The sequence below is a fragment of the Oncorhynchus keta genome, chromosome 31, assembly GCF_023373465.1.
Source record: "Oncorhynchus keta strain PuntledgeMale-10-30-2019 chromosome 31, Oket_V2, whole genome shotgun sequence".
Classification (NCBI taxonomy): Eukaryota; Metazoa; Chordata; class Actinopteri; order Salmoniformes; family Salmonidae; genus Oncorhynchus; species Oncorhynchus keta.
This window is the reverse complement of record NC_068451.1, coordinates 9,266,838-9,294,696: the sequence shown is the minus strand read 5'-3', so window position 1 is coordinate 9,294,696 and position 27,859 is coordinate 9,266,838. Positions and strand designations below refer to the sequence as shown.

The window sequence follows — 27,859 nt, the reverse complement described above, 5'->3', positions numbered from 1 at the left end:
TTCCCACAAACATAGAAATCTGACAAGGTAGGAATTGTTTTAATTTAATAAACCAGACATAAAGCCTAATCCATTCTCACATGACAATTATATTAAGGTATAAAGCTGACCGTTTTGGCAAGCAACATTTCCACAGTAGTGTGTACTGGATCAGCTCTCTTCAGTGAACATTTTAAATCACAGCAGAAGTCGATTATTCCCTATGATAAGCCTGTTGTTTTTTTCCCCAACATATATTCCGCTATTGAATGTAAAAGTTCTGTGAAAGGTGACTAGAATCTCTAATCTGACCAAACCAGCTTCAAGGACTTTTAAAGGGAATTTCGACTCTTGAACATGAATTACAATTTGTTCACGTGTGGCAGTTATTCTTTCACGTTTCCATACTTCAAAGGTAGAAAACCCAGACCACTTCGTAGTTAAACCCAGATCCCAATGAAATTCTACAAGAAAGTATGTGTGCAAGATTGCAGTCCACATTAGGCAGTGTTCTGCTGCCCCTGGAGGAGTAATACAGAATTGACTGCCGAATAGGAATGACAGGGATGTCCAGTATTTTTTTCAATAGCAGCTCACTGTATTCTGCTCCATAGGGATTGGTCTTTGACCAGTCAGACATACCTGCTCTAGGCACACTGGACAAATGATGGTAGTTTCCCACGGCAGTAAAATGGTAGCTAATATCACAAGCCCTTGGTTGTTGTAAATATGATAAGGAAAATCTAGCAAATAAAGCATGAACCTTTTTAACAGGTAGACAGATGCTGTCAAACCAGAAATAGTTGCTCTGGGTGTGTACAATCCATTACTCCCAGCTAGTCAACCGTGTTGTGCTACTACTCCTCAGGGTACTAATTTCATTCACCTGAATGCATAACCTCAAGTTTTCTTGGAATGTTTTTGAATATACCGCTAGGCTAGTCTGGACCTGCGCATAAATAGCCATGGAAGGTCTGATCAAGACAGGCTACTAAAGCCATTGGGCAAGATCGCAGTTGAGTTCTGACCTCTAATTGCTCTCATACAAGCACACATTTTATAATCCTGACAATGACCCTTTAAGAAACATTAACGCAATTTGTTATGATGTATCAGTAAACATGCAGCTCTACTTAATGTACAATGCTATGTATGAACTAACTTATTATAATGTATCGGTATTACAATGAGGATTTTGGATTGCATAATTAAGCACACGTACTGTATTTACAACTCTCCTTGATATTATAGTACTGCTCGATAGTACACTCGTGCTGCATATTTGCTTTTCAACACAAGTCCTTTTTCATTGTCTGTTTCACTTCTCATCCATCTGTTCTCTGGACAAGCCTCTTGGCTGCTCCTCCTGGATGGGGTAATGAGATGGTGTCATGATGGAAGTCTGGAAGAAGGGGTGAAGTGTCGAAGGGCTAACGAGAGCTATTTGTCGTTTGGAGCCATTCTTTAACCTGAAATGAAGACAACGTGTAAGAAAACATGGAGATGCCATGAGTCCACTAGTCTCTTGTGACTGCCTTAAAGGTGAAGTTTCTCCTGGATTTATTTTCGGGGAAGAAACCATCTAATATCAAGTTATAAAATCCTGAACAATCCCTTTTAAAATTCAAATATAGGGGATTTGGTTCTGGGTGCTGATATGAGTTCTCATCAGTGACAGAAAAGGAGTAAAGGAAAGAACAGACAACAAACGGCCAAGAGTCCAGTTATGGATTATTAGTAGGGGAAACCTACCAGTGCTATTCTGTCACTGCCACCATTGCACAGTTCTCTTTACTCTCCGAAGCGATAGCTAAGTATTCCGCCCTGAGAGACAAGAGACCGAGAGAGAGAAGGTGAGGAATAAGAGAGGGGGGCAGTTAGAAAGTAGCAGTTTTAGCTAGGAAATTACATGGCAAGAAAATAATATTTTCAGAGGAAGATTGAGGAAAAAGTGTGTGCTCTTGTGCGAAGGTGTCTGCGATGAATTGGAGCAGTGTGTTTGTGTCTACTCACGCGCTCTCTCTCAATGCTTCCTCGCCTTGTGCTGATATCTTCCTGTAGCAGTAAATCATCTCTACCACCAGCCATACCTGCAGCCCAATGATGGTGAGATACATCATCACCTCAGACAAGATGGACGCTATCCCCCTGGTCACTAGAGAATGAGAGGAGGGGTTAAGAGAGAGTCCGCCTTGGGCTTAATGAATTATTAATGAATTAGAAGCTATTTCAATGAAAATGTACAGGCTTCTGAATGTCTGATGCCTCCTGGAAAACATAATGGTACAATTATCCCCAGACATCCACAAGGGTTCAGTGTTTCACTGTAAATGGCCCAGTTTTTCAAGGTGAACATTAATCTCAACTAAAACTGGTGGAATGACCTCAAGTAGTAAGTGAGCTGACTAAGCTTGCTGCCAAACCCAACAGTCTAGAGACACTGTATCAACCTTTTGTGGAAGCCTTTAAAATATTACTTAGGATTATGAAAGCTATTTAGCTCTTGGAAGTCTTTGACCTCTCCTCTCTTTAGGAGAAAAATCATTCATCCAAATGCAGGTCCAGTAAAGCAGTACAGTAGTATGTATGTATGTATGTATGTATGTATGTATGTACACTACCGTTCAAAGTTTCGTCACTTAGAAATGTCCTTGTTTTTGAAAGAAAATCTTTTTTTTTGTCCATTAAAATAACATCAAATTCAAAGGGTGTGAAAACATTCTGAAGGCACTGTATCTGTCTCTGTATGTACATGTCTACTGTATGTCTTTCTTGATACAGTATCTACTTAATGGCCAGCGGTCATTGACAGTGATGTGTTGGACAATCATTGGCATGGCTGTGGCTGAGCCTTTGGATTGGGAGATATGAGCGTTAATGACAGCTGTGACCGCTTCTGTGACAGGGCTACTACTACTAACCATCCATCAACAGCTGTATAGATAATGAGCTGTATGACTGTTTCCTGTTCATCCCTCTGTCATATGTCCTTGATTTTGATATCAATGCTTCCATTTTGAAACATGGTCCAATCTACCATGGGCTATCGAACCCTGACCCTAAATCAAAATAATATAACCCATGCATAACCCATCATCCGCTCTGACAATACTGCAATTTTTGTCAATTCAGGCATGGACATTGAGTGTTTGTCCTCTCTCATCCTCTCTTCTAACCTTTCCCTCCCTCCCTCCCTCCCCCTCCCTCCCTCCCTCCCTCCCTCCCTCCCTCCCTCCCTCCCTCCCTCCCTCCCTCCCTCCACCCCACCCCTTCCCCAGCACCCTCTCTCCCCTCCATCTCTTCCCCCTCCCCATGCAGGGTGTAAGTAAGCCTATGTCATGGCACTACTTTCACGAGGGTGATCTTAGTGTACTATTTCCCTATCTTCCACCCTCCCCTCCTCTCTCCCTCTCCCCTATCCCAAGAGGAGGGTGTGTGTCTACTATACTGTTTGTGTGTGTGTGTTCGTTTGTGTCTAGACCTAAGCTTAACCCTGTGAACCCTAAAGCAAAAGCCTTACGTCTTGGCACCACGTTGAGCTGGACGATCTTGGTGGCGTTGGTGTGGAACTCGTAGGAGGTGAAGGTGAGGGTGCGGTTGAAGATGCAGCGGTAGGTGCCCGTGTCGTTCCACGTCACGTTCAGGATGTAGATGGAGCCGTCCTGCAGGTCCTTGGTCTTCTTGCTGCCGTTCCAGTCCAGACGCTCGTAGAAGCGCTCGTCCGGAATGTCGCTCATTAGGTCCTCGTAGCTGTAGATCTATTGGAAAACACAATGGGGGAAAGTGAGAAATACGAGCTTGCAATCCAAACTAATATGCTGTTAACTGGAGCATATCAGTTAGGATTGGCCTTGTGGTTAGAGCGTATGCCCTGAGATTGGAAGGTAGGCCATTTGAACCTTGGTTGTCTCATACCAAAGACTGTTAAAGCATTAAGGAGATGTATTGGGGAAAGGCCTTGCGATAGACTCGCATCCTGTCCACGGGTGTACTTGTACATTGAGCTGCCTCACATGAGCTACAGAAACAGGACATAGGATCCTGCTATTCTGGCTTGGACAAGATTACTTTTTATTCTAGGCTATATGAGTTTGGTGAGCCAACACACTCATCCTGGGCAGATCATATTAGGATATTAGAATTGTTACATTACTGGATGAAATCTGTGCAGCACTTTTGTCAAAGCACCAATGTTCTGCATCAACAAGGGCTCATATCTCTTCACTAAGTGCTCAATCGGGCACTTTGGTTCTGTTATGATTTGATTATGAAGTGACTTCTAAAGCAGTTTGGTTATTACAGTATAAGCAGTGGTGGAAAAAGTACCCAATTGTCATACTTGAGTAAAAGTAAAGATACATTAAGAGAAAATAACTCAAGTGAAAGTTACCCATTAAAATCCTACTTGAGTGAAAGTCTAAAAGTATTTGCTTTTAAATATACTTCATCAAAAGTCAATGTAATTGCTATAAATATAAATAATTTCTAATTCCTTATATTAAGCAATGTGTTTCGTGAGTCCACCAGATCAGAGGCATTAGGGATGCCCAGGAATGTTCTCTTGATAAGTGTGTGTGAATTGGACCATTTTCCTGTCCTGCTAAGCATTCAAAATGTAACGAGTACATTTGGGTGTCAGGGAAAATTAATGGAGTAAAAAAAAACTTCCAAGTACTTTTACATCAATTTAAGTATAATTTGCAGTGTTTTTCCTGATACAGCATGCATGTCTATAACATCATGCATGTGTATAACAATTATTGCTATCAATAAGAGATTTTAGTTTGAGTTTTCCTCGGTGTCAGATGTAAACATAAACACGTTTCCCTACAAGAAAGGAGTGTGTTCCAACATCAATACAGGGCGGCCATTAGCCGTTAAATCGCTCCAGCACATAAACGCATACATGAGGAGAGAGATCCCATCAGGAAGTGGTGCAGGCAGGCTCTGACTAATACAGCCTCAACAAGGGCTCCTGCTGGGAGAGCCTGCAGCCAGTTGCCTGGTTTGACACTACAATATTTGGAAACTGTGAAACAAAAGTTTGGATGTTAAGGGGTGAATCCGTTTTAGACCACTGTGCATATTTAAAACAATCTCTTATTGACAGCATTGCATGATTTACATGGCTGTGATGCTCTTTCATGATACATGATATAGCGCCCATTTCACTGGAGAAAAGACTACTTGTTCTGCTGACATAGAAATTGCCTACTAAATGTATACATGCTTGTTTTGATTGATGTGTTTTGTCTTTTTACTGAATAAGTTAAAATGATCTATCTCCATTGTACAGCACCCATTGGTGTGATGACTTGGTAGTCATTGTGTTCAGTGGGGCTCTCCCATTCATGAATTGCTTATGACACCTCATTTCACAATTCAAATTGAAACTAAAAGACCTGCATTGTTGCTGGTCCACTGGTACCTAGGATAGGATAAAGTAATCCTTCTCACCCCCCTCCCTTAAAAGATTTAGATGCACTATTGTAAAGTGGCTGTTCCACTGGATGCCATAAGGTGAATGCACCAATTTGTAAGTCGCTCTGGATAAGAGCGTCTGCTAAATGACTTAAATGTAAATGTAAATGTCTGATACCACAGACAAGTCAACCTGCTTGGCTACCTCATTGACCCCTCATGGGGTCGATCCCCACAGAATGAATGGGGACACTTTTTAAACTCTGCTGGGAGGGATCACTTATTGTGCACTTGCACACTCCCTGTCATGGATTTAACAGCGGTGGAAACTCCCTCTAGCCAATGTTAACTCAATCCAATCCTTTAAAATCCATGTCGGTGAGTGCGCAAGTGCAAAGTTGAATGATAAAAATAATTTATTACATTTCTATAGCGGTTTTCATAAAAATCAAAGCGCTTCAAAAGCAAAAAACAAACAAGCAATACATCATGAGTAGTCTAGCTATAGTTAGCTAGGTCAAGCAATACTTCATGAGTAGCCTAGCTATAGTTAGCTAGGTCAAGCAATACAACATGAGTAGTCTAGCTATAGTTAGCTAGGTGAAGCAATACATCATGAGTAGCCTAGCTATAGTTAGCTAGGTCAAGCAATACAACATGAGTAGTCTAGCTATAGTTAGCTAGGTCAAGCAATACAACATGAGTAGCCTAGCTATAGTTAGCTAGGTCGAGCAATACATCATGAGTAGTCTAGCTATAGTTAGTTAGGTCAAGCAATACATCATGAGTAGCCTAGCTATAGTTAGTTAGGTCAACCAATAGAGGCAAAGTGTGGAGAATCTAAGGTGTGTCTCAACAATATCTATTTTCTCCTGAAGTGTGCAATCATTCACTACTTCCACAGATCTAAAATCACTGTATTGGTGTAGTCATGGGCTGGTGGGCGTACCATATTTCTTCTACCAGTCATTTCCTATCAAATCAGTGAAGGAAAGTGAACAGGTGCACATTTTGCGAGGAGAGATAATTGGGATATAACCCGCTACTGTCCCTATGGGCCTGAAGATTCGTGTCTACTCACTTTTGTGAACTCGCTCTCCCCTTTGGGCATGAAGGACCATTCAACAGTGGCCTCGGCGGGCACCTCGCCCCTCATTTTACAGGAGATACAGCCCAGCTTAAAGCCTTCATTGACCACTGCGTCAGTGTCAGAGTCCACCTCCACACACGCTCCATGGCATAGAGACGCTGAGGAGAGATAAAGTACAACAAACATACAGTTGGCCATGGATATTTGATGCTAGCCAGGGATATTTGTCATTACAGCCCCCAGGGTGAATCAACGTTGTTTCCACGTAATTTCAATGAAATGATGTTGACCCAATGTGGAATAGACGTTGAATTGACGTCTGTGCCCAGTGGGAGTGCACACCTCACACCTCACATCAGTGCAGCACGATAATTTGATCACTATAAACGGTTGGTCAATATAACCACGTTCACTAAAAATGGAGTGCAGTGTACGAGTAAATCTGAAGTAGGCCTGAGAGCCATAATGCGTGTTGACCCTTGCTCATTGATCGATGGCTTGAGAACAGGCTGACACAAGGCCAACGCTCTAGTGATAGTGTTTCAATACATTGCAGGCAAACTGTCTCCTAATGCTTATCAATTGAATTGGCATATAATATGACAATGATATGGAAATTATATAATTCACATTTATATAATTTGTTTTGCGTGCTTGCTCCTATCGCTCATAGCATGCTTGTTTTTTTTTCAATATCAGAGCATAAATTATTTTCTTATTTTATTTCCACTCATAATTTCGATATACTTTTTGTTGTCGTTTTGGTCAATTGTGTTGTTTTTTTTCAGATTCATATAGTCGATTGACGAATTAGCTAAAAAAGCTACAATGGCTAAGGGTGACCTGGAAGTAGAAATTGAGGGGAAATAAACAGATTGCAGTGAGCGACGCTAGTCTCCTTGCAGCCTGACTGCGAGGTTTATATAAGTAAGCTATTTGCATATATAGATGCATAAGTCTATATATGCCATAATCTCACATACTGTACATCGGCCGAGAGCAACACACCTGTAACTGCAAGTGTTCCTTTCTCACACTGCACCCTGCGGTTTCCACAAAGTCATCTGAACCTGCATCGCTCTCAACCAATGATCTCGTGCTATTTTCAGCTTTGACCTCTGCTGATGCTTTTTTTGTTCAACCGTAATGAGATGAAGGGGACAGGATACACATTGCACAGGTGGTCAGATGGAAAGTGACTTGAAAATAAACCAATACATAGTTTGGTTGAATTCCATAGTCACCATTCATAATATACTACCTGATATACACCCATGTGAGAACTCTCTGATAGAAATATTGCAACACTGAATACTTATACAGATGAAGACAGAGAGAGAGAGAATACTGCAGAGAAAGAGGAAGAAACAGAGGGAGGGAGGGAAGAAACAGAGGGAGGGAGGGAAGAAACAGAGGGAGGGAAGGAAGGGAGGAAAGAGAGGGAGAGTTAACACAGCCGTTTCCAGGAGAGGCAGAGGAGGGGACAGGCGTAATGCTTGCTGATTCACTGCAGAGAGAGGGGGAGGAGGAGAGAAAGTTAACATCACAACAGTTTCATCACATCAGCTACCTTCCACATGGGGGGTGTATCGGGAGACAGCCCATGCAGACAGACGTGGAGAAAGGGGACAGAGATGGCTGGTTTTGACTGCTCAGAAAGGAAAAGACCCGGGAGGAACACAGACATGAGGACACAACACTGTCACATTTCACACTACCACCATATCATCCAGCAAATGAGAGAGTTGGAAGGGGGTTGGGGGAGGTCGCAAGACAGGAGATAATGCTGATGCACCATTGCTGCAAGACAGCAGAGGAAGGAGAGAGAGAGGGAGAGTGGTGAAAACTGACACAGTGCAGTGTAATTATAGAGTACACAAACAGTAGCAGGCCGTTGTTTGAAGAGGAGTGAAGAGAGGAGAGGAGAGAGGCACAGTGGGGAGGAGTGGATGCTGCTGCCGGCTGTTCATAGCAGAGACAGCGAGAGGAACAGAACATGCAGAGTGTGTAGACTCATCCAAACAAAGTGCAGACTCAGCGACCTATCATCAACCTTCTGCAAACTCATTTCCGGTAATGTGACAGACACAGAGCACAATATCCAAATCCGTTGCGTAATCTGTTGACGGTTGGGCAGAGATTCGCCTTATGCAACTAATATTCCAGAAACTGCAGATTAGATTAGGAGAGGAGGCAGTGTGGGGGATTAGCCTTTGATATCAATTTACTGAATGCGCTCAGTCTGAATGCAACAATACAAAATGGTGAGTTGTAGTTCAGTCCCTGAAAAGGCTGTCTATCTGTCAGTCCCTACAGACTGATGTTGGTAAGACAATTGTTAGGAACGGAAGGGATTGCAAGAGGATGGATGGTCATTCTCTGAGCCAGAGAGGAGCTAGATAGAGGGAAAAAGCAGAGAGAAAGTATAAAAGAGACTGATCTACAGTAGAGTGAAGGAGGGACAGAGAGAAATAGAGAGAATGAAAGAGGAATCTATAGAGCGAAGGAAAGAGAGAGAGAGAGAGAGAGAGAGAGAGAGAGAGAGAGAGATTAAGAGAGAGAGAGAGAGTGAGAAGGGAAGCAGATCACGTCAGTTTCCATGACAAGGTTACCACCCATTCACAGTGGAGATGCACACACACACCCTCGACCTGGGGAAATAGCAAACATCCACGACATGTCCCTGGACACTAACCAAGAAAGACACTTTCCATAGTAACAAATACGTGTGATGTACTGTTTGTCACATTCATTTTCTCAGAGGAATGGACACATCTAGACCAGCGTCGCATTTGAGGATGCAAGAATTCTTGGATCTGTGTTGAAAATGGCCTATTGACACCCCCTACGATTTTTCTAGATTTGAATTAGAATCTCCAGGGAAGGAGTTGTGTCCATAGTACTGTACATTGAAGGAAATCAGGAAATCACTTTGGAGCACTATCCTCCCTCCTCATTGGTCTCCCTGTCTCCAGGCCCAAATATGCTGGCTGTTTGTGTGTGGAGGTGTTTGTGTGTGTAAACTGATTCAAAATGAGGCTGAACTGCTTTGACTCACGGGCAGACCCAGAGAGAGAGAGGGAAAGAGGGAGGGAGAGAGAGACACCGCCATGTCCCCTCTTACGGAGGACCCCGCATCAGTGGTGCCTGCCTGTCTAGACTGACTAGGAACGGAACGCCAAGCGAGAGTAGAGGATCTATGACCAACAGTCAGTTTATCTATCAAATGTATGGCTACCACTGCAGGTGACCTTGGGCATGTGTTTGTCTTGGGTTATTTCTCTTGTCTAGTCGATTGTTGTAATTAGATCGAAACAAATACTTTAGTTCAATCCAAAAATAAAGGCTATGCATACTTTTCTTACATTTAATGGAAAACTTCTTTAATGTTTTTTAGAGTACTGTTTTATCAGTGAGTACATAACAGGTACAAACTTTCTGCCATTATAGTAGCTACAGTCAAGTAAAACATACTTAAGAACGTGCAAAAAGCTTATAAAAACACTCCATTCACTGTGTGTGTGTGTGTGTGTGTGTGTGTGTGTGTGTGTGTGTGTGTGTGTGTGTGTGTGTGTGTGTGTGTGTGTGTGTGTGTGTGTGTGTGTGTGTGTGTGTGTGTGTGTGTGTGTGTGTGTGTGTGTGTGTGTGTGTGTGCGCGTGCGTGCAATTAGAACATTTGGTCATGGTCCATATTAGTGGATTAGATTAAACGGATAGATTACACCTTCCATCAAATTTACAGATTTGAATAATATATTTCATTTTGAGGCTATTCTGAACACATAGGAGAAGCTTGAACCAGATCACAACTGCAAGGATTTGAATGATGGCTGCTGCATTTCCATTTACAGTCTTCATGCCCAAGATGCTAGCACACACAACTTGAGCCCATCAATCAGGAAAGCCTTTGGGAGGGCTATTTGAAATGGGCAAGTGAAGAAATTAGGGTAATCTTAATTGAAGATATGAACTATTAAAATTGATCTCATCTTCAAAGTGCTTAAGAGTTTGGAGAGGCTTGCCACTTCCAGTATGGCATTAACATTGACCTCATCCTCTAGCAATTCCTGCTCGTCCATTTGACAGGCTATGGGTCTATGGGCCTGTGCTGGTCACTCTAACAGCGCGGATGGTCACTCTAACAGCGAGGATTCCTCAAGGCTGCCATTCTTTAGTTTTGATATGTCTTTATGTTTTATACTCTTGTCAACAGCAAGCACAAGCGAGGCAGGTAGTATGCAGTTTAGTCATATCGGGGAAAAACAGATCGGCCCAATTTGGTCTTCTTGTCTCACCATCTACTTGTCTCAATCATCTGCTTGTCCAACTCTCATCTACCTGTCTCACTCTTATCTACCTGTTTCACTCTCATCTACTGTATTTGAAGACCAGGCTTCTTTGAGGATTCTGTCTGTCCTTATCATCACCCATTGTCTGTCCTCTCCCGTTTCCTCTCCCTGAATGGGTACAGATGTGCACAGCACGCCAGACCCTGTCTCTCTTTGGGCTGCCCTCACTTGGCCCGGCCGTTCCAGCAGACAGACAGGCTGCTTTATTTACCCGTTGCAGAAGTGCTGTTGCATAACGCTCATACCTCCACCCCAACCTCTCACTCTCTCTCTCTCTCTCTCTCTCTCTCTCTCTCTCTCTCTCTCTCTCTCTCTCTCTCTCTCGCTCTTTCTCCCTCTACCTTTTCTCAAAAACTATTTTTTTGTTAGCATGGTCGCATTGTCCTCCATCACTCTGCAGCTCTCTTTGTGCAGAAACTCTCCATTCTCTCCATCCATCCATTCTTTTGATGCACTGACATAATTTTTAGGAGATTTGGCTGTAGTTCTGCCAGCGAGGGTAAACTGTGTGTCCTACAGATGGTAGTGTGAGGGCCGCGGTACTGCTAACGGGGGCAGGTTTAGATGGGGACATGGTGGGCACACTGTGTGTCCTACATTTGGGACAACGAGTGGTGGTAGCGGTTGTTTCGTTTACAGGGGCAGGGTTAGAGGGGGACAGAGGATGGCTGGGGGAGATAAGCTCTCCCTAAATCCCCCATTTAAGGAAATGCTTCCTTTATTGTATTCAGAGCCTCAGCATAATCAAAGCATGTCACACGGAAGCATAAGCAAAACCACACAGCACGTACTTATACATACGTACATATACTGTATACATATATACAGAATATACTGTACACTCATAGATCTGATCATGCATCAGCAAACATTCTCTCTGATTTGTGCTTTCACCACCACTCTGTAATAGTAAGGGCCATGTGTGCGTACTTGCCTGACGACTCTGACTTCGTCCCGCTGCTCTATGTTCACTACATGTTTCAGTCTGACTACTATCACTGAAGTCGTTTGTGGTGACGTCAAAATAAAGAGTGTTGTACAAAACAAAGTCATCAGCGATTGGATCATTGAGGTCGGGGTTGGAGGTCGGGATGGAGTTGAGGTCGGGGTTCTGTGCAGGCCGATCAAGTTCTTCCACACCAATCTCGACAAACCTTTTCTGTATGGACCTCTCTTTGTGAATGGGGGCATTGTCATGCTGAAACAGGAAAGGGCACTCCCCAAACTGTTGCCACAAAGATGGAAGCACAGAATTGTCTATAATGTTATTGTATGCTGTAGCGTTAAGTTTTCCCTCCACTGGAACTAAGGAGCCTAGCCCAAACCATAAAAACAGCCCCAGACCATTATTCTTCATCCACCAAACTTTACAGTTGGCAGTGTGCATTGGGGCAGGTAGCGTTCTGCTGGCATCTGCCAAACCCAGATTCATCTGTCGGGCTGACAGATGGAAATGCGTGATTCATTACTCCAGAGAATGCGTTTCCACTGCTCCAGAGTCCAATGGCGATGAACTTTACACCACTCTAGCCAACGCTTGGCATTGCGCATATTAATCTTGTTTGCAGCTGCTCGGCCATGGAAACCCATTTCATGAAGCTCCTGACGAACAGTTCTTGTGCTGACGTTGCTTCCAGAGGCAGTTTGGAACTCTGTAGTTGCAACCGAGGACAGACTAATTTTACACTCTTCACAATATAATCTAGGATAGCGTAGCAGTTGGACGTGTGTTTTTGTCTTGTCCCGTGTATATGTTGGTTTTTTTCGTATATTTTTTGTATATATTTTAATCTCACTCTCCATCTACGGACTGAATATACTCTCCTGCAACCCGCCTCACCCAATGTGGTACAGATCTGCTATTTTTATACTTTAGAATCGGAACCCCCTTCAAAAGCTAGCCAGCTAACTAGCTACTAGCTAGTAGTCAGATAGCCACTGCTAGCGGTCCTCACCGTTAACTCGGACATCAGCCAGCCTCAACCCGGTCAATTCCTGCCAGTCTGTAACAGTGCAATGTCAACCCAGAGCATATTGGACTGCTTTTTCCCTGCCACATCTCCGGATTCCTACCGCAAGCTCTGAATCTTTACACCAGATCATCGCAGCTAGCTAGCTGCTGTTTGAGTGGCTACTCCTGGCTAACGTCTTTGTCCCGAAGCAAGCACCAGTTAGCCTGGAGCTAACCTGGAGCTAGGCCCATCTTCCGGCTAGCCAAAGAGGCCCACCAGCCAATTCTTGGGCTACAATACCTCTTTTGCCAATTGGCCTGGACCCTTTACTGCCGACACGGAGCCCCGCCGATCCATCATGACTGGTCTGCTGATGTAACTGTCCAAGGTGGTTTCAACAGGCTCTTCCGTTGCGACGTCACCGGATGCCCATCTAGCTGTCTGAATCGCCATGCATCCAACTCGCCTAGCGTAGCAGCGACTACGGAATTGGCTCCCTGACTCCTCTAGTGCTACTCATTGAACCCTATGATCACTCGGCTACACATGTCTCTCCCTAATGTCAATACGCCTTGTCTATTGCTGTTTCGGGTTAGTGATTATTGTCTTATTTCACTGTAGAACCCCTAGCCCTGCCCAATAGTCCTTAGACAGCCCTTTTGTTCCACCCCCCACACATGCTGTGACCTCACCTGGCTTAACTGGTGCCTCTAGAGACAAAACCTCTCTCATCGTCACTCAATGCCTAGGTTTATCTCCACTGTACTCACATCCTACCATACTCACATCCTACCATACCCTTGTCTGTACATTATGCCTTGAATCTATTCTTCCGTGCCCAGAAATCTGCTCCTTTTACTCTCTGTTACCAATGCACTAGATGACCAGTTCTTATAGCCTTTAGCCGTACCCTTAACCTACTCCTCCTCTATTCCTATAGTGATGTAGAGGTTAACCCAGGCCCTGCAGCCCCCAGCACCATTCCCATTCCCCAGGCGCTCTCATTTGTTGACTTCTGTAAACGCAAAAGCCTTGGTTTCATGCATGTTAACATTAGAAGGCTCCTCCCTAAGTTTGTTTTATTCACTGCTTTAGCACACTCCACCAACCCTGATGTCCTAGCCATGTCTGAATCAATGGCTTAGGAAGGCCATGAAAAATCCTGAAATTTCCATCTCTAACTATAACATCTTCCGACAAGATAGAACTGCCAAAGGGGGAGTAGTTGCAATCTACCGCAGAGGTAGCCTGCAGAGTTCTGTCATACTATCCAGGTCTGTGCCCAAACAATTCGAGCCTCTAATTTAAAAAATCCACCTTTCCAGAAACAAGTCTCTCACCGTTGCCGCTTGTTATAGACCCCCTTCAGACCCATAATACCAAAATATCAACCAGATTCCTTTTCCTATGGCTTCCACATGGTGTGAACAGTCTTTAGACATAGTTTCAGGCTTTTATTCTGAAAAATGAGTGAGAAAGATCACATCTCGTCATTGGTTGGCTGGGTGCCAGCATAGTTTTGCATGCGTGAGCAGCTTGGAGCAGACATTTTCTCTCTCACTCCTATTGAAAAAGCTACGGTCCGTTTGAAATATTATTGATTATTTATTGTAAAAACCTGAGGATTGATTATAAAAACTTTGACATGTTTCTATGAACTTTACGGATACTATTGGATTTCTGAACATAAAGCGCCAACCAAATGGAGGTTTTTGGATTTAAAATAATCTTTATGGAACAAAAGGCACATTTATTGTGTAACTGGGAGTCTCGTGAGTGCAAACATCCAAAGATCATCAAAGGTAAGCGATTCATTTTATTGCTTTTCTAACTTTCGTGACCAATCTACTTTGCTGCTAGCTGTTTGTAAAGTTTTGTCTACTGAGAGTTATCCTCACATAAACGCTTGTGAAAAGCTTTTTTGAAATCTGACACGCCAGGTGGATTAACAACAAGCTAAGCTTTATTTTGCTATATTGCACTTGTGATTTCAAGAAAATTACATATTTTTAGTAATTTAATTTGAATTTGGCGCTCTGCAATTCGCTAACGGGATTGGTGCGCCAAGAAGTTAACACCCCGGCCATCCTACAATCTAAGCTAGATGCCCTCAATCGACCTCCCCTCATCACTGTCAAACGCTCCCCAAAACACTTCAGCGAGCAGGCCTTTCTAATCGACCTGACCCGGGTATCCTGGAAGGATATTGACCTCATCCCGTCAGTAGAGGATGCCTGGTTGCTCTTTAAAAGTACTTTCCTCACCATCTTAAATAAGCATGCCCCATTCAAAAAATGTAGAACTAAGAACAGATATAGCCCTTGGTTCACCCCAGACTTGACAGCCCTTGACCAGCACAAAAACATCCTGTGGCTTTCTGCAATAGCATCGAATAGCCCCCGCGACTTTTCAGGGAAGTTAGGAACCAATATACTCAGTCAGTTAGGAAAGCTAAGGCTAGCTTTTTCAAACAGAAATGTGCATCCTGTAGTTCCAAAACGTTTTGGGACAATGTATAGTCCATGGAGAATAAGAGCTCATCCTCCCAGCTGCCCACTGCACAGAGGCTAGGAAACACTGTCACCACCAATAAATCTACGATAATCGATCATTTCAATAAACATTTTTCTACGGCTGGCCATGCTTTCCACCTGGCTACCCCAACCCCGGCCAACAGCTCAGCAACCCCTGCAGCAACTAGTAAAACTAAATGCATGCTCTTGAATCAATTGTTTCCTGCACCTGCCCGCCCGACGAGCATCACTACTCTGGACGGTTCTGACTTAGAATATGTGGACAACTACAAATACCTAAGTGTCTGGTTCGACTGTAAACTCTCCTTCCAGACTCTCCAATCCAAAATGAAATCTAGAATTGGCTTCCTATTTTTACCTTTATTTAACCAGGCAAGTCAGTTAAGAACATATTCTTATTTTCAATGACAGCCTGGGAACAGTGGGTTAACTGCCTGTTCAGGGGTACCTTGTCAGCTCGGGGGTTTGAACTCGCAACCTTCCGGTTACTAGTCCAACGCTCTAACCACTAGGCTACGCTGCCGCCCCAACAAAGACTCCTTCACTCATGCTGCCCAACATACCCTCGTAAAACTGACTATCTTACCGATCCTTGACTTCGGCGATGTAATTTACAAAATAGCCTCCAACACTCTACTCAGCAAACTGGATGTAGTCTATCACAGTGCCATCCGTTTTGTCACCAAAGCCCCATATACTACCCTCCACTGCAACCTGTGTGCTCTCGTTGGCTGGCCCTCACTACATATTCGTCGCCAAACCCACTGGCTCCAGATTATCTATAAATCTTCGCTAGGTAAAGTCCCGCCTTATCTCAGCTCACTGGTCACCATAGCAACACCAACCCGTAGCACGCACTCCAGCAGGTATACTTCACTGGTCATCCCCAAAGCCAACACTTCATTTGGCCACCTTTCCTTCCAGTTCTTTGCTGCCAATGACTGGAACGAGTTCCAAAAATCACTGAAGCTGGAGTCTTATATCTCCTTCTCTAACTTTAAGCATCAGCTGTCAGAGCAGCTTACCGATCACTGTACCTGTACACAGCCAATCTGTAAATAGCACACCCAACTACCTCATCCCCATATTGTTATTTATCCTCTTGCTCTTTTGCACCCCAGTATCTCTACTTGCACATCATCATCTGCACATATATCACTGCAGTGTTAATGATAAATTGTAATTATTTTGCCTCTATGGCCTATTTATTGCCTTACCTCCCTACTCTTCTACATTTGCACACACTGTACATAGATTTTTTTCTATTGTGTTTTTGACTGTACGTTTGTTTATGTCTAACTCTGAGTTGTTGTTTTTGTCGCACTGCTCTGCTTATCTTGGCCAGGTCGCAGTTGTAAATGAGAACTTGTTCTCAACTGGCCTACCTGGTTAAATAAATGTGAAATAAATAAATAAAACTCTTCAGCTCTCGGCAGGCCTGTTCTGTGAGCTTGTGTGGCCTACCACTTCGCAGCTGAGCCATTGTTGCTCCTAGACGTTTCCACTTCACAATAACACCACTTCCAGTTGACCGTGGCTGCTCTAGCAGGGCACAAATTTGATGAACTGACTTTTTGGAAAGGTGGCATCCTATGACTGTTCCACACTGAAAGTCACAGAGCTCGTCAGTAAGGCCATTCTACTGACAATGTTTGTCTATGGAGATTGCATGGTGGTGTACTCAATTTTATACACCTGTCAGCAACGGGTGTAGCTGAAATAGCCGAATACACAAAGAATACACAAATGTGAAGGGGTGTCCACATACTTTTGTATATACAGTGTATAATATTTGACTAAAACATAATCATTTCAAACCATACTTACATTTGTATACAATCACATGTGTCTCTATTATGCCGGGGGACCCTTGGAAACAGATTTCCAAAATTAACATCACTTGGAGCTGATTTCCTGGGATTTTATGATCGTTTATGTCCAACAATGAACCAGTTTGGGAAACATGACATCCAGGGGGTCAGTTTGGCCAGTTTGGCCTATTTATAACATATTTTATTGGGGAGAGATGGATTACTCTGTTCCACAGTTCCACACAGGTACAGGTGTAAATGAATTGCACCATAGGGGATATTCTCCAAATTACCAACTGGGGCATTAGCATTGTAAAACAGGACCTTATTCTCCAAAAGCATTTTTCTATACCTTGCCTCCTGCATTGCCTAATGAGGTTGTAAAGGCTACTACAGTGCTATGAAAATGTATTTGCCCCCTTTCTGATTTTCTCTATTTTTTTCACATTTTTAATACGGAATGTTATCAGATATTCAACCAAAACCTAATATTAGATAAAGGGAACCTGACTTCACAAATAACAACAAAAAAAATATAATTATTATAATTAACACCCAATTCCCCTTTGTGAACAAGTAATTGCCCCCTTACACTTGATAACTGGTTGTGACAACCCTTAGCTGCAATGACTGCAACCAAATGCTTCCTGTAGTTGTTGATCAGTCTCTCACATCGCCGTGGAGGAATTTTGACACACTCTTGCACAGAGAGCTGCTGTAACTCAGCGACGTGTGGGTTTTCAAGTATGAACTGCTCGTTTCAAGTCCTGCCACAACATCTCAATTGGGATTAGGTCTGGACTTTGACCAGGCCATCCCAAAACTTAAAATGTGTTGCTTTTGAACCATTTTCATGTAGACCTGATTGTGTGTTGTGGATCATTGTCTTGCTGCATGACCCAGCTGCACTTCAGCTTCAGCTCACAGGTGGATGGCGTGACATTCTCCTGTAGAATTCTCTGATGCAGAGCAGAATTCATTAAGAGATTGAGAAACAGCTTCTATCCCAAGGCCATCAGACTGCTAAACAGCAATCACTAACTCAGAGAGGCTGCTGCCTACATTGAAACACGATCACTGGACACTTTAATAAATGGTTCACTAGTCACTTTAAACACTGCCACTCTAAATAATGGCACTTTAATCATGTCTAAATAGTTTACATTACTCCTATCACATGTATATACTGTATTGAGACCCAATCACTGGACACTTGAATAAATGGATCACTAGTCACTTTAAACAATGCCATTTTAATAATGTTTTCATATCTTACATTACTCATATCACATGTATATACTGTATTTTATACCATCTACTGCTCCTTACCTATGCCGCTCGGCCATCGCTCATCCATATATTTATATGTACATATTCTCCTTCATCCCTTTAGATTTGTGTGTATTAGGTAGTTGTTGGGGAATTGTTAGATTACTTGTTAGATTTGTGTGTATTAGGTAGTTGTTGGGAATTGTTAGATTAGATATTACTGCACTGTTGGAACTAGAAGCACAAGCATTTCGCTACACTCACATTAACATCTGCTAACCATCAAACTACCACCACCATGCTTGACCGTTGGTATGAGGTTCTTACTGTGGACTGCAGTACGGGACTCATCTCGTACATGACCCAGCTGTGCTTCAGCTTCAACTATAGGAAGCATTGGATTGATGTCATTGCATCTAAAGGTGGCACAACCAGTTATTATTGAGTGTAAGGGGGCAAATACTTTTTCAAACAGGGGCATTGGGTGTTGCATACCTTTGTTTATGAAATAAATTAAATATGTCATTGTTGTGTTATTTGATCACTCGGGTTCGCTTTATCCTTTATCTAATATTAGGTTAGGTTGAAGATCTGATAGCATTCAGTATCGAAAATATGCAAAAGGAGAGAACATTTGAAAGGGGGCAAATACTTTTTCACAGCACTGTCCATGTAATATGGATTCAGAGTGCATTATGTGCATTATGTGCATTATGTGCATACTGTAATATATTTGATGTATGCAAACCATAGTGAAGTACACCTCACAGCACAGTCCATTCTATTTTCCATGATGCTAGGTGGGTAGACACAGTGGGCTTGTGTGACCGATTAAGCAACAATGAGTACAGGTAATAATCTACACTGTGCTAGACTGTTCCATGCTGCCGCTACTGAGTCCTCAATTTTAACTCCAACGCATGGCCTCATCTCATCTCATCTCGTTATTCGCTCTGAAAACAAGAGCAGCTGGTTTAGGCTTTTAGTGAGCAATCCGGCAAAATGAGGGAACACTCCCACCCACGCACACACGCACACACGCACACACGCACACACAGAAGTACACACTGGTCTTGTTCATTGCAGTTAATGGGAAGGAAAGCTTGGTTAAACAGTGCACAGGACATTCAATATACTGTATATCTATTATTTAACAATCAGTGTAACAACAGCAGTCAGAGTCCCTGTAACTAAGGCTAAACCAACAAAAGATTCACACACCCTTCTCCTCTCAAAAGCTGATCATGCACACAGTACTGGGCCCCTATGCTTATTGGCCCCAATAAGAGCAGACAAAGAGTGAAGACTGGACTGTGGCTGTGACAACCACCCAATGCCCACTCACCTTGCAGAGCCCACAGCGCCAGCGGGACCAGCAGCAGCTGAACTGCAAACATCCTGACGGAGGGAAGGGAGACGGCTCTCACCGATGCCAACCGACAAGCACTCACACACACACCACAAACACCACAGACAGGGGAAGACAAAGAAAGACTGGAGGTCTCCGTCTATTAGCAGCTACTCCAAGTAAAGGTGCTCCCACAGCAAAAACCTCTGGGTCTTCAAAATGTCTTCACTCTCTCACTCCAGTGAGGATGAGTAAAAAAAAAACTCTAGAGAAAAGTATCAAAACACAACCGGAGCGTCTCAACCAGTCTGAGGGAGGAGATCTGAGGCAGGACCTCTTCTGGTGAGACGCAGCTCACAGTCAGAGTACATTTTTCGTCCTCCTCTTCAGCTGGTGCTTGGCCTAGGGGGTGTCCCTGTGTGAGTGGCCAGGTGAGGTGGATGTCAGCTCTAGGCTGAGTCCTTGTCAGTGCCCCTTAAGCGTCAGGAATAAGCAGCCTCCTCCTTACCTCACCGGCCTCCGTTCTAAATCAGACTGGTGCCTGTCCAGCAGAATTCACAGTCTCCACACAACCGTATTCAGTAACTAATGATGAAGAAATGATGCCCTGCGCCTTCAGTTTCAGTAACCCTGGCTGCTTGTTTAAAGCTTTTGTTCAACTATTTCTAATCTGGACGCGTTGGTTGGCAATGTGACTGGGTGTGCACGGACAAAAAAGCAACATGTGGTGAATAGACTAGCAGCTGATATGATCAATGATTCTTTCTGATGAGATTGTTCGGGAAGACATGTTGAGTTTAGGCTCAGAAATTTAGAAGACAACATTAGTGTGTCTGATAGAATTTGTGCATTTCACGGAAGACAGATAATTGTGCAATGAGTTTGAGAGATGCAATGCACCATTCAACATAAGAAAGTGTTATATTTGCAAAAATAAACATCATTCCACAACACTTGTGATAATTGCGGTTTTTACATTACATTTTTGTCATTTAGCAGATGCGCTTATCCAGAGGACTTACAGTAGGCCTTCTTAGTGCTTACATGTTTGTTCTTGTTCATACCAATACACTCCTGCATGGTAACACTAATCCCTTTTGGTCAGGATAACATGTCATTCCATACACAACAATTGAGGGTGATTGTGGCCAAGAAGGCATGTAGAAATAACTTTACAATAGGCCTTATTGACCTATCTAACGTTTTACCATTTGTTATTATAGCAGTGGTCATATACATACCCTGCAAAGCTACATTCCGGTATATTATTGGATATGACTATACAAAGTACAAAATGAATTAATCAAAATGTCTCATTAAAACCCGAATAAAATTCGTGACTTTCTCTGATTCTGGCCACTTCACATTTTAAAAAGATATGCTGCGTTTATGAGCAATATCTGTCGTTATGTACGGTGCCCTCCTATTCCTTATTTTCGTTCCCCATGTGTTCGTCTTTAGATTATATTCTCCATTGCGTCTACTCCAAGGTTTTCGGACGACTGTTGCCTCCCAGGCAGGTCCGTGCGTTTGAGAGATCAGCTGCGGCGAGTAAAACGTGGCACAGAATTTTACAAATAAAAAGAGAAAAATCCCATTCTAGGCACTTTCAAATAATATCCACAGTAGGCCTACGAACAGGCTATTTTTCAACATAATTTGCTATTGAATAGGTGACCAGAGCGCCGAGGAGAAAACGGATGAGTCTGAGAGATGACATGGTCTTCGGAAGGCTGCAGCCTATTTAGGCTATATCACTCTTTGGGACCGGGAGCGCTAAGAGAGGTTGGGGAGTGAGGTGAATGGGAGGAGTAGTGTATTGCAGCAGTGGGATGGAGAGGGAGGATCGGAGAGGTATGTGGATGTTGTTGTGATGGCAACTATGATTTAATGTGCTGTTTTCATCCCATGCAAAATCCACGTGTGTTTCTCGAACATACTGTATAGGCCTATAGTAAGTGTAAAATGGTCAAATCAGAGCCAATACATATGCGCTGTAGCATTACTTGCAGACCAAACCGCGCGTGCGTCCGCCATGGCGCACAAATGGATTGTGTTCACCCACACCAGATGCGATCAGGACACGCAGGTTGAAATATCAAAACAAACTCTAAAACAATTATATTAATTTGGGGACAGGCAAAAAGCATTAAACATGTATGTAACATACTGGCGAGCGTTACATAATACATTTGCACATACATGTTATTCAATCATTGCACCCACACTGCTCTCATCAGCCGCTGCAAGTCCTCCCATCTCCTCATTGGTTTTTTAGGAACATGCCATCTCACCAGCCTCCGCTTTAGCTCCCCCTCATGTCCAGCACACGCGGTCGGCGTTGCTGGCCTTCTAAACCCTGACCCATCTCTGCCTTTCATCATGGAGGTGGACGCCTCCGAGGTTGAAGTAGGGGCTGTTCTCTCCCAACGCACTGGATCGCCAGCTAAACTCCATCTACTCATGGAGCTGTCTCCCGCGGAGTGGAATTACGACGTGGGTGATCGTGGGTTGTTGGCCGTCAAGAAGGCGCTGAAAAAATGGGGGCACTGGCTGGAGGGTGCTAAACACCCTTTCCTTGTCTGGACGAACCACAGGAACTTGGAGTACATTCAAGCAGCGACAATGCTGAACCCGCATCAGGCCAGGTGGGCCCTATTCTTCACCAGGTTTGACTTAACCCTCCTGCAGGCTGGGAACAAAGAACATTAAGGCTGACGCGTTGTCCCGGGTGCATGACACAGAGGATCGGAGGGAGAAAGTGACACCCGTTATTCCCCTCTCCCGCATTGTGGCTCCTGTCATGTGGACACGGACATCCGTTGAGCCCTGCGATAGGAGCCCTCATGGGACCGTCTCCTCACCTGGGGCCACACATCACCTGTGTCGGGGCACTCGGGTATAGCCCGGACATATGCGCTGTAGCATTACTATCGACAGTCTCTCTGGTACTGGTGGCCCACCTTGGCCTGGGAAGTCCGGGTTTACGTCTCTTCCTGCTCCACCTGCGCACAGAGCAAGACACCTAGACACCTTCCCAATCGCAAACCCCACGCGCTGTCGGTTCCACAATGACCCTGGTCCCATCTCTCTGTGGACTTTGTCACAGATCTTCCCCCCTCAGAAGGGCACACCACCATCCTGGTCATTGAGGACCGGTTTTCCAAAGCCTGTCATTAGATTCTTCTGCCTGGCCTCCCTACGGTTCTGCAAACCACGGAGGCTCTATTCTCTCACGTCTTCCGGGAAATACGGGATCGCGGAGGACATCGTGTCTGACCGTGGTCCTCAGTTCACCTCCCATGTCTGGAAGGCCTTCATGGAATGACTGGGGGTCACGATCAGCCTCACCTCCGGGTACCGTCCCCAATCAAATGGGCAGGTGGAAAGGTTAAATCAGGAACTGGGTACGTACCTTCGTAGTTACTGTCAGGACTGGTCGGGGGAGTGGGCTGCGTTTCTGCCAGCGTATACTGGCACACCAGCCTTTGCTTTGGCTCCCCCTTCTGTCCAGCTCAGGCGTTCAGTGTTGCCGGCCTTCTAAACTAAGCAAAAAAAGAAACATACTCTCACTGTCAACTGTCCTTATTTTCAGCAAACTTAACATGTGTAAATATTTGTATGAACATAACAAGATTCAACAACTGAGACATAAACTGAACAAGTTCCACAGACATGTGACTAACAGGAATGGAAGAATGTGTCCCTGAACAAAGGGGGGGTCAAAATCAAAAGTAACAGTCAGTATCTGGTGTGGCCACCAGCAGCATTAAGTACTGCAGTGCATCTCTTCCTCATGGACTGCAACAGATTTGCCAGTTCTTGCTTTGAGATGTTACCCCACTCTTCCACCAAGGCACCTGCAAGTTCCTGGATATTTCGGGGGGTAATGGCCCTAGCCCTCACCCTCCGATCTAACAGGTTCCAGACGTGCTCAATGGGATTGTGATCCAGGCTCTTCACTGGCCATGGCAGAACACTGACATTTCTGTCTTGCAGGAAATCACGCACAGAATGAGCAGTATGGCTGATGGCACTGTCATGCTGGAGGGTCATGTCAGGATGAGCCTGCAGGAAGGGTACCACATGAGGGAGGAGGGTGTCTTCCCTGTAACGCACAGCGTTGAGATCGCCTGCAATGACAACAAGCTCAGTCCGATGATGCTGTGACACACCGCCCCAGACCATGACGGGCCTTCCACATCGATCCCGCTGCAAAGTACAGGCCTCGGTGTAACGCTCATTCAGAACCACGACAGAACCACGAGACAGAACCACGACGTGTCAGTGAAGAGCACTTTTTGCAAGTCCTGTCTAGTCCAGTGATGGTGGGTGACAGAGAGACATAGTGGAGTAGTAACACGCGTGCAAGCAGTTGATCCCGACGCCACTTGGGTACACTGCAGCATCCACCAAGAGGCTCTTGATGCCAAGGGAATGCCTGACAGCCTGAAAGAGGTTTTGGACACTACAGTGAAAATGGTTCACTTTGTTAAAAGCAAGGCCCCTGAAGTCTTGTGTATTTTCTGCATTACGCAATGATATAGGCAGCGACCATTTAACCCTTTTACAACATACAGAAGTGCGCTGCTTATCAAGGGGCAAAGTATGGACATGCTTTTTTTTTTACTGACCATCATTTTCACTTGTCTGACCGCTTGCATGATGACGAGTTTCTCACACCTATCTGGGTGATGTTTTTCTCTCTTGAATGATCTGAATCTAGGATTATAGGGACTCTCCGCAACTATATTCAATCGCGGGACAACATTAAAGCTATGATTAAGAAGTTGGAGCTCTTTTCTGTCTGCATTAACAAGGACAACACACAGGTCTTTCCATCATTGTATGATTTCTTGTGTGCAAATGAACTCAAGCATACGGACAATGTCAAATGTGATATAGTGAAGCACCTGAGTAAGCTGGGTGCGAAATTACTCATGTACTTTCCCGAAACAGACGACACAAACAACTGGATTCGTTATCCCTTTCATGCCCTGCCTCCAGTCCACTTACCGATATCTGAACAAGAGAGCCTCATCAAAATTGCAACAATCGGTTCTGTAAAAATGTAATTTAATCAGAAGCCACTGACAGATTCCTGGATTGGGCTACGCTCAGAGTTTCCTGCCTTGGCAAATCGCACTGTTAAGACACTGATGCCCTTTGTAACCACGTACCTATGTAGGGAGTGGATTCTTGGCCCTCGCTAGCATGAAAACTAAATACAGGCACAGACTGAGTGTGGAAAATGATTTAAGACTGAGACTCTCTCCAACACAACCCAACATTGCAGAGTTTTGTGCATCCTTCAAGCACACCCTTCTCATTAACCTGTCGTTAGTTATTCACAATTATGGTTTTATGGTTTTATATGTAAGATGATAAATAAAGAGCAAAATTATGAATTATTATAATATTATTATTTGTGCCCTGGCCCTATAAGAGCTCTTTGTCACTTCCCACGAACTCACACTCATTCTTATGTTTAATAAATGTATTGTATAGTGTGTGTGTGGCAGGCTTACAATGATGGCAAAAAACAACATTTGAGAGTTCGCTGACCCTGGTGCTAGAGGGGGTACACAGGTTGAATGTTTGAAGTGGTACGGAACCACTGCCCTAGAGCACACAAAAACAAAAAAATACCTCGGCCTAAACATCAGCGCCACAGGTAACTTCCACAAAGCTGTGAATGTGCTGAGAGACTAGGCAAGAAGGCCCTTCTATGCAATCAAAAGGAACATAAAATCTAACATACAAATTAGGATCTGGTTAAAAATACTTGAATCAGTTAGAGAACCCATTGCCCTTTATCGTTGTGAGGTCTGGGGTCTGCTCACCAACCAAGAATTAACAAAATGGGACAAACAACAAATTTAGACTCTGCATGCAGAATTCTGCAAAAATGTCCTCTGTGTACAACGTAAAACACAAAATAATGCATGCAGAGCAGAATTAAGCAGCTACAACCACCTAAAAGGAAGCGATTCCCAAACCTTCCATAACAAAGCCATCACCTACAGAGAGATGGACATGGAGAAGAGTCCCCTAAGAAAGCTGGCTGTTCACAAACACAGACAGACCCCACAAAGCCACAGGACAGCAACACAATTAGACCTAACCAAATCATGAGAAAACAAAAAGATTATTACTTGACACATTGGAAAGAATTAACAGAAAAACATAGCGAACTAGAATGCTATTTGGCCCTAAACAGGGAATACCTGACCGCTGTGACTGACCCAAACTCAAGGAAAGATTTGACTATGTACAGACTCAGTGAGCATAGCTTTGCTATTGAGAAAGGCTGCCGTAGGCAGACCTGGCTCTCAAGAGAAGACAGGCTATGTACACACTGCCCAGAAAATTAGGTGGAAACTGAGCTGCACTTCCTTCACAGTTTCTGTTATTTGATTGTTGTTACCTTAGGTTACCGCTGGAGGGCACCCTTACCCTGTTTTCTAGTTTCCAGGTTACCCTGATTATTACTTATTGGATTCACCTGTGTTGAATTACTTTCTCTGTTCACCTGGTTGCCTTGTTAATTAGGTTCCACAGTTGGCCTGTATCTTTGCTTAGGTTTCATGTTTATTAGTGTGCTCTTGAGCGGTTGCCTTGTTTCTGTTAAAACTCTACTATCACTATTGTTACATTCCTAATCTACTGCCAAATGTATGACCATATTAGAGACACGTATTTCCCTGAGATTACACAGATACAAAAAGAATTCGAAAACAAACCCAATTTTGATAAACTCCCATATCTTTTGGGTGAAATACCACAGTGCCATCACAGCGATGTATTGTTTACTGTTCATTTTTATTGTTTACTTCACTTTTATTTATTATCTAGAGAGAGAGGTGTCATTTGCTGTTAATTAACATTGTATCTAAACATGGTGACTGTGTTTCCTATAGGAAATTAATAAACCAGGAATGGAAGACAGTTCAGTCGTAAGAGGAGAAGAGAGAGGAGGAAAAAGGAAAAGGAATAGAGAGAAAGGAGAGATAAAGGAGTGTTAGTAATTAGTTGTATTACTGGACTCCCAATAAAACACAACTTATTCTATAACGGTGTTATAATAGCTCATTTGTGAAGAATACTCGCCAGCACACACATCGACACACACACACACACACACACACACACACACACACACACACACACACACACACACACACACACACACACACACACACACACACACACACACACACACACACACACACACACACAGGCCAACTAAAGCGAGTCTAGTGCACACTGGGACAGGGAACATCAGCCAAATTAATGGCTCATATCTCATTTTACAATTGAACAATGACAGTAGACTCTAGGATTATTGTCCCATGTTTTGGCTCACAGGGAGACACATCTACTCATCTCATCCAGTCAGTCTGACCTGACCTCCAAATTGTTTGTTCCTCTAACTCCAGTCATTTGTATTTTTTTTGTATGAGGATAACACTTTATAAATCACAGCATTATCAAATGAGGGAATGAAAATATGACCCATATTCAAACACAAATTGTGACTTTCCAGGGAGCAAAGCTGTGAGAATATACTTTTGTATTCATTTGATTTATGAGTGCATTTTAGTTGACAATTTACAATACATATAATATTGCTAAAACAATGAGAAAACAACAAAATAACACACATTTAATACAACAGATTTCTATAGATATGGTTAGTTGGGACTCTAACAACAAGAAGTCAGTTTTGTGCTTGGTGACAGTGAAGAAGTTGCTGATTCCTAGTACTCAAGTGTTATCCCAGCAATACTGAAGCAAGTCACAGATGTTACTCACAGATGTTACTCGAGAGTCTCCTTAAGACATTTACAGCTGCACAGTGACTCGACTGACTGGTCGATTACTTCCAATTTGATTGGCGCTTGTATCCTGGGGCCTTGTTGCCATGCCATGTGTTTCATTCTGTTTGGTAGCGGGAAAGGGTAAACACTCCATCTTATGTAAGAGACGTGGAAAAACATTCTCTCAAGAAAAGATCGATAATCTTGTCTGAAGAAATATTTTACACAAGTTAGAAAAAGGCACTTTAGTCTGATACTGTCACACCCTGATCTGTTTCACCTGTCT

At 43.6% G+C, this 27,859-nt stretch overlaps 1 protein-coding gene across 1 annotated transcript; it reads right to left on the bottom strand.

The window, feature by feature from the left end:
- Positions 1 to 9: 9 nt before the first annotated feature.
- Positions 10 to 21,569, bottom strand: scn1ba (sodium channel, voltage-gated, type I, beta a). Its single transcript, XM_052489500.1, has 6 exons — positions 19,751 to 21,569; positions 6,482 to 6,648; positions 3,500 to 3,737; positions 1,993 to 2,134; positions 1,732 to 1,803; positions 10 to 1,448 (listed from the first exon to the last, which is right to left on the bottom strand). Exons 1-5 carry the CDS (start codon positions 19,800 to 19,802, stop codon positions 1,737 to 1,739), a joined length of 666 nt encoding a protein of 221 aa, XP_052345460.1. The 5' UTR covers positions 19,803 to 21,569; the 3' UTR covers positions 10 to 1,448; positions 1,732 to 1,736.
- Positions 21,570 to 27,859: the final 6,290 nt, after the last annotated feature.

What these genes read in the sequence shown, in the direction of transcription:
- scn1ba (XM_052489500.1), bottom strand. Translation starts at nt 19,802, where the DNA reads ATGTTTGCAGTTCAGCTGCTGCTGGTCCCGCTGGCGCTGTGGGCTCTG. An exon ending in GGGAGAGCGAGTTCACAAAA is followed by an intron (nt 3,738 to 6,481) that starts GTGAGTAGACAC and finishes GTTTTCCAATAG; the next exon opens with ATCTACAGCTACGAGGACCT. An exon ending in GAAGCATTGAGAGAGAGCGC is followed by an intron (nt 1,804 to 1,992) that starts GTGAGTAGACAC and finishes CTTGTCTCTCAG; the next exon opens with GGCGGAATACTTAGCTATCG.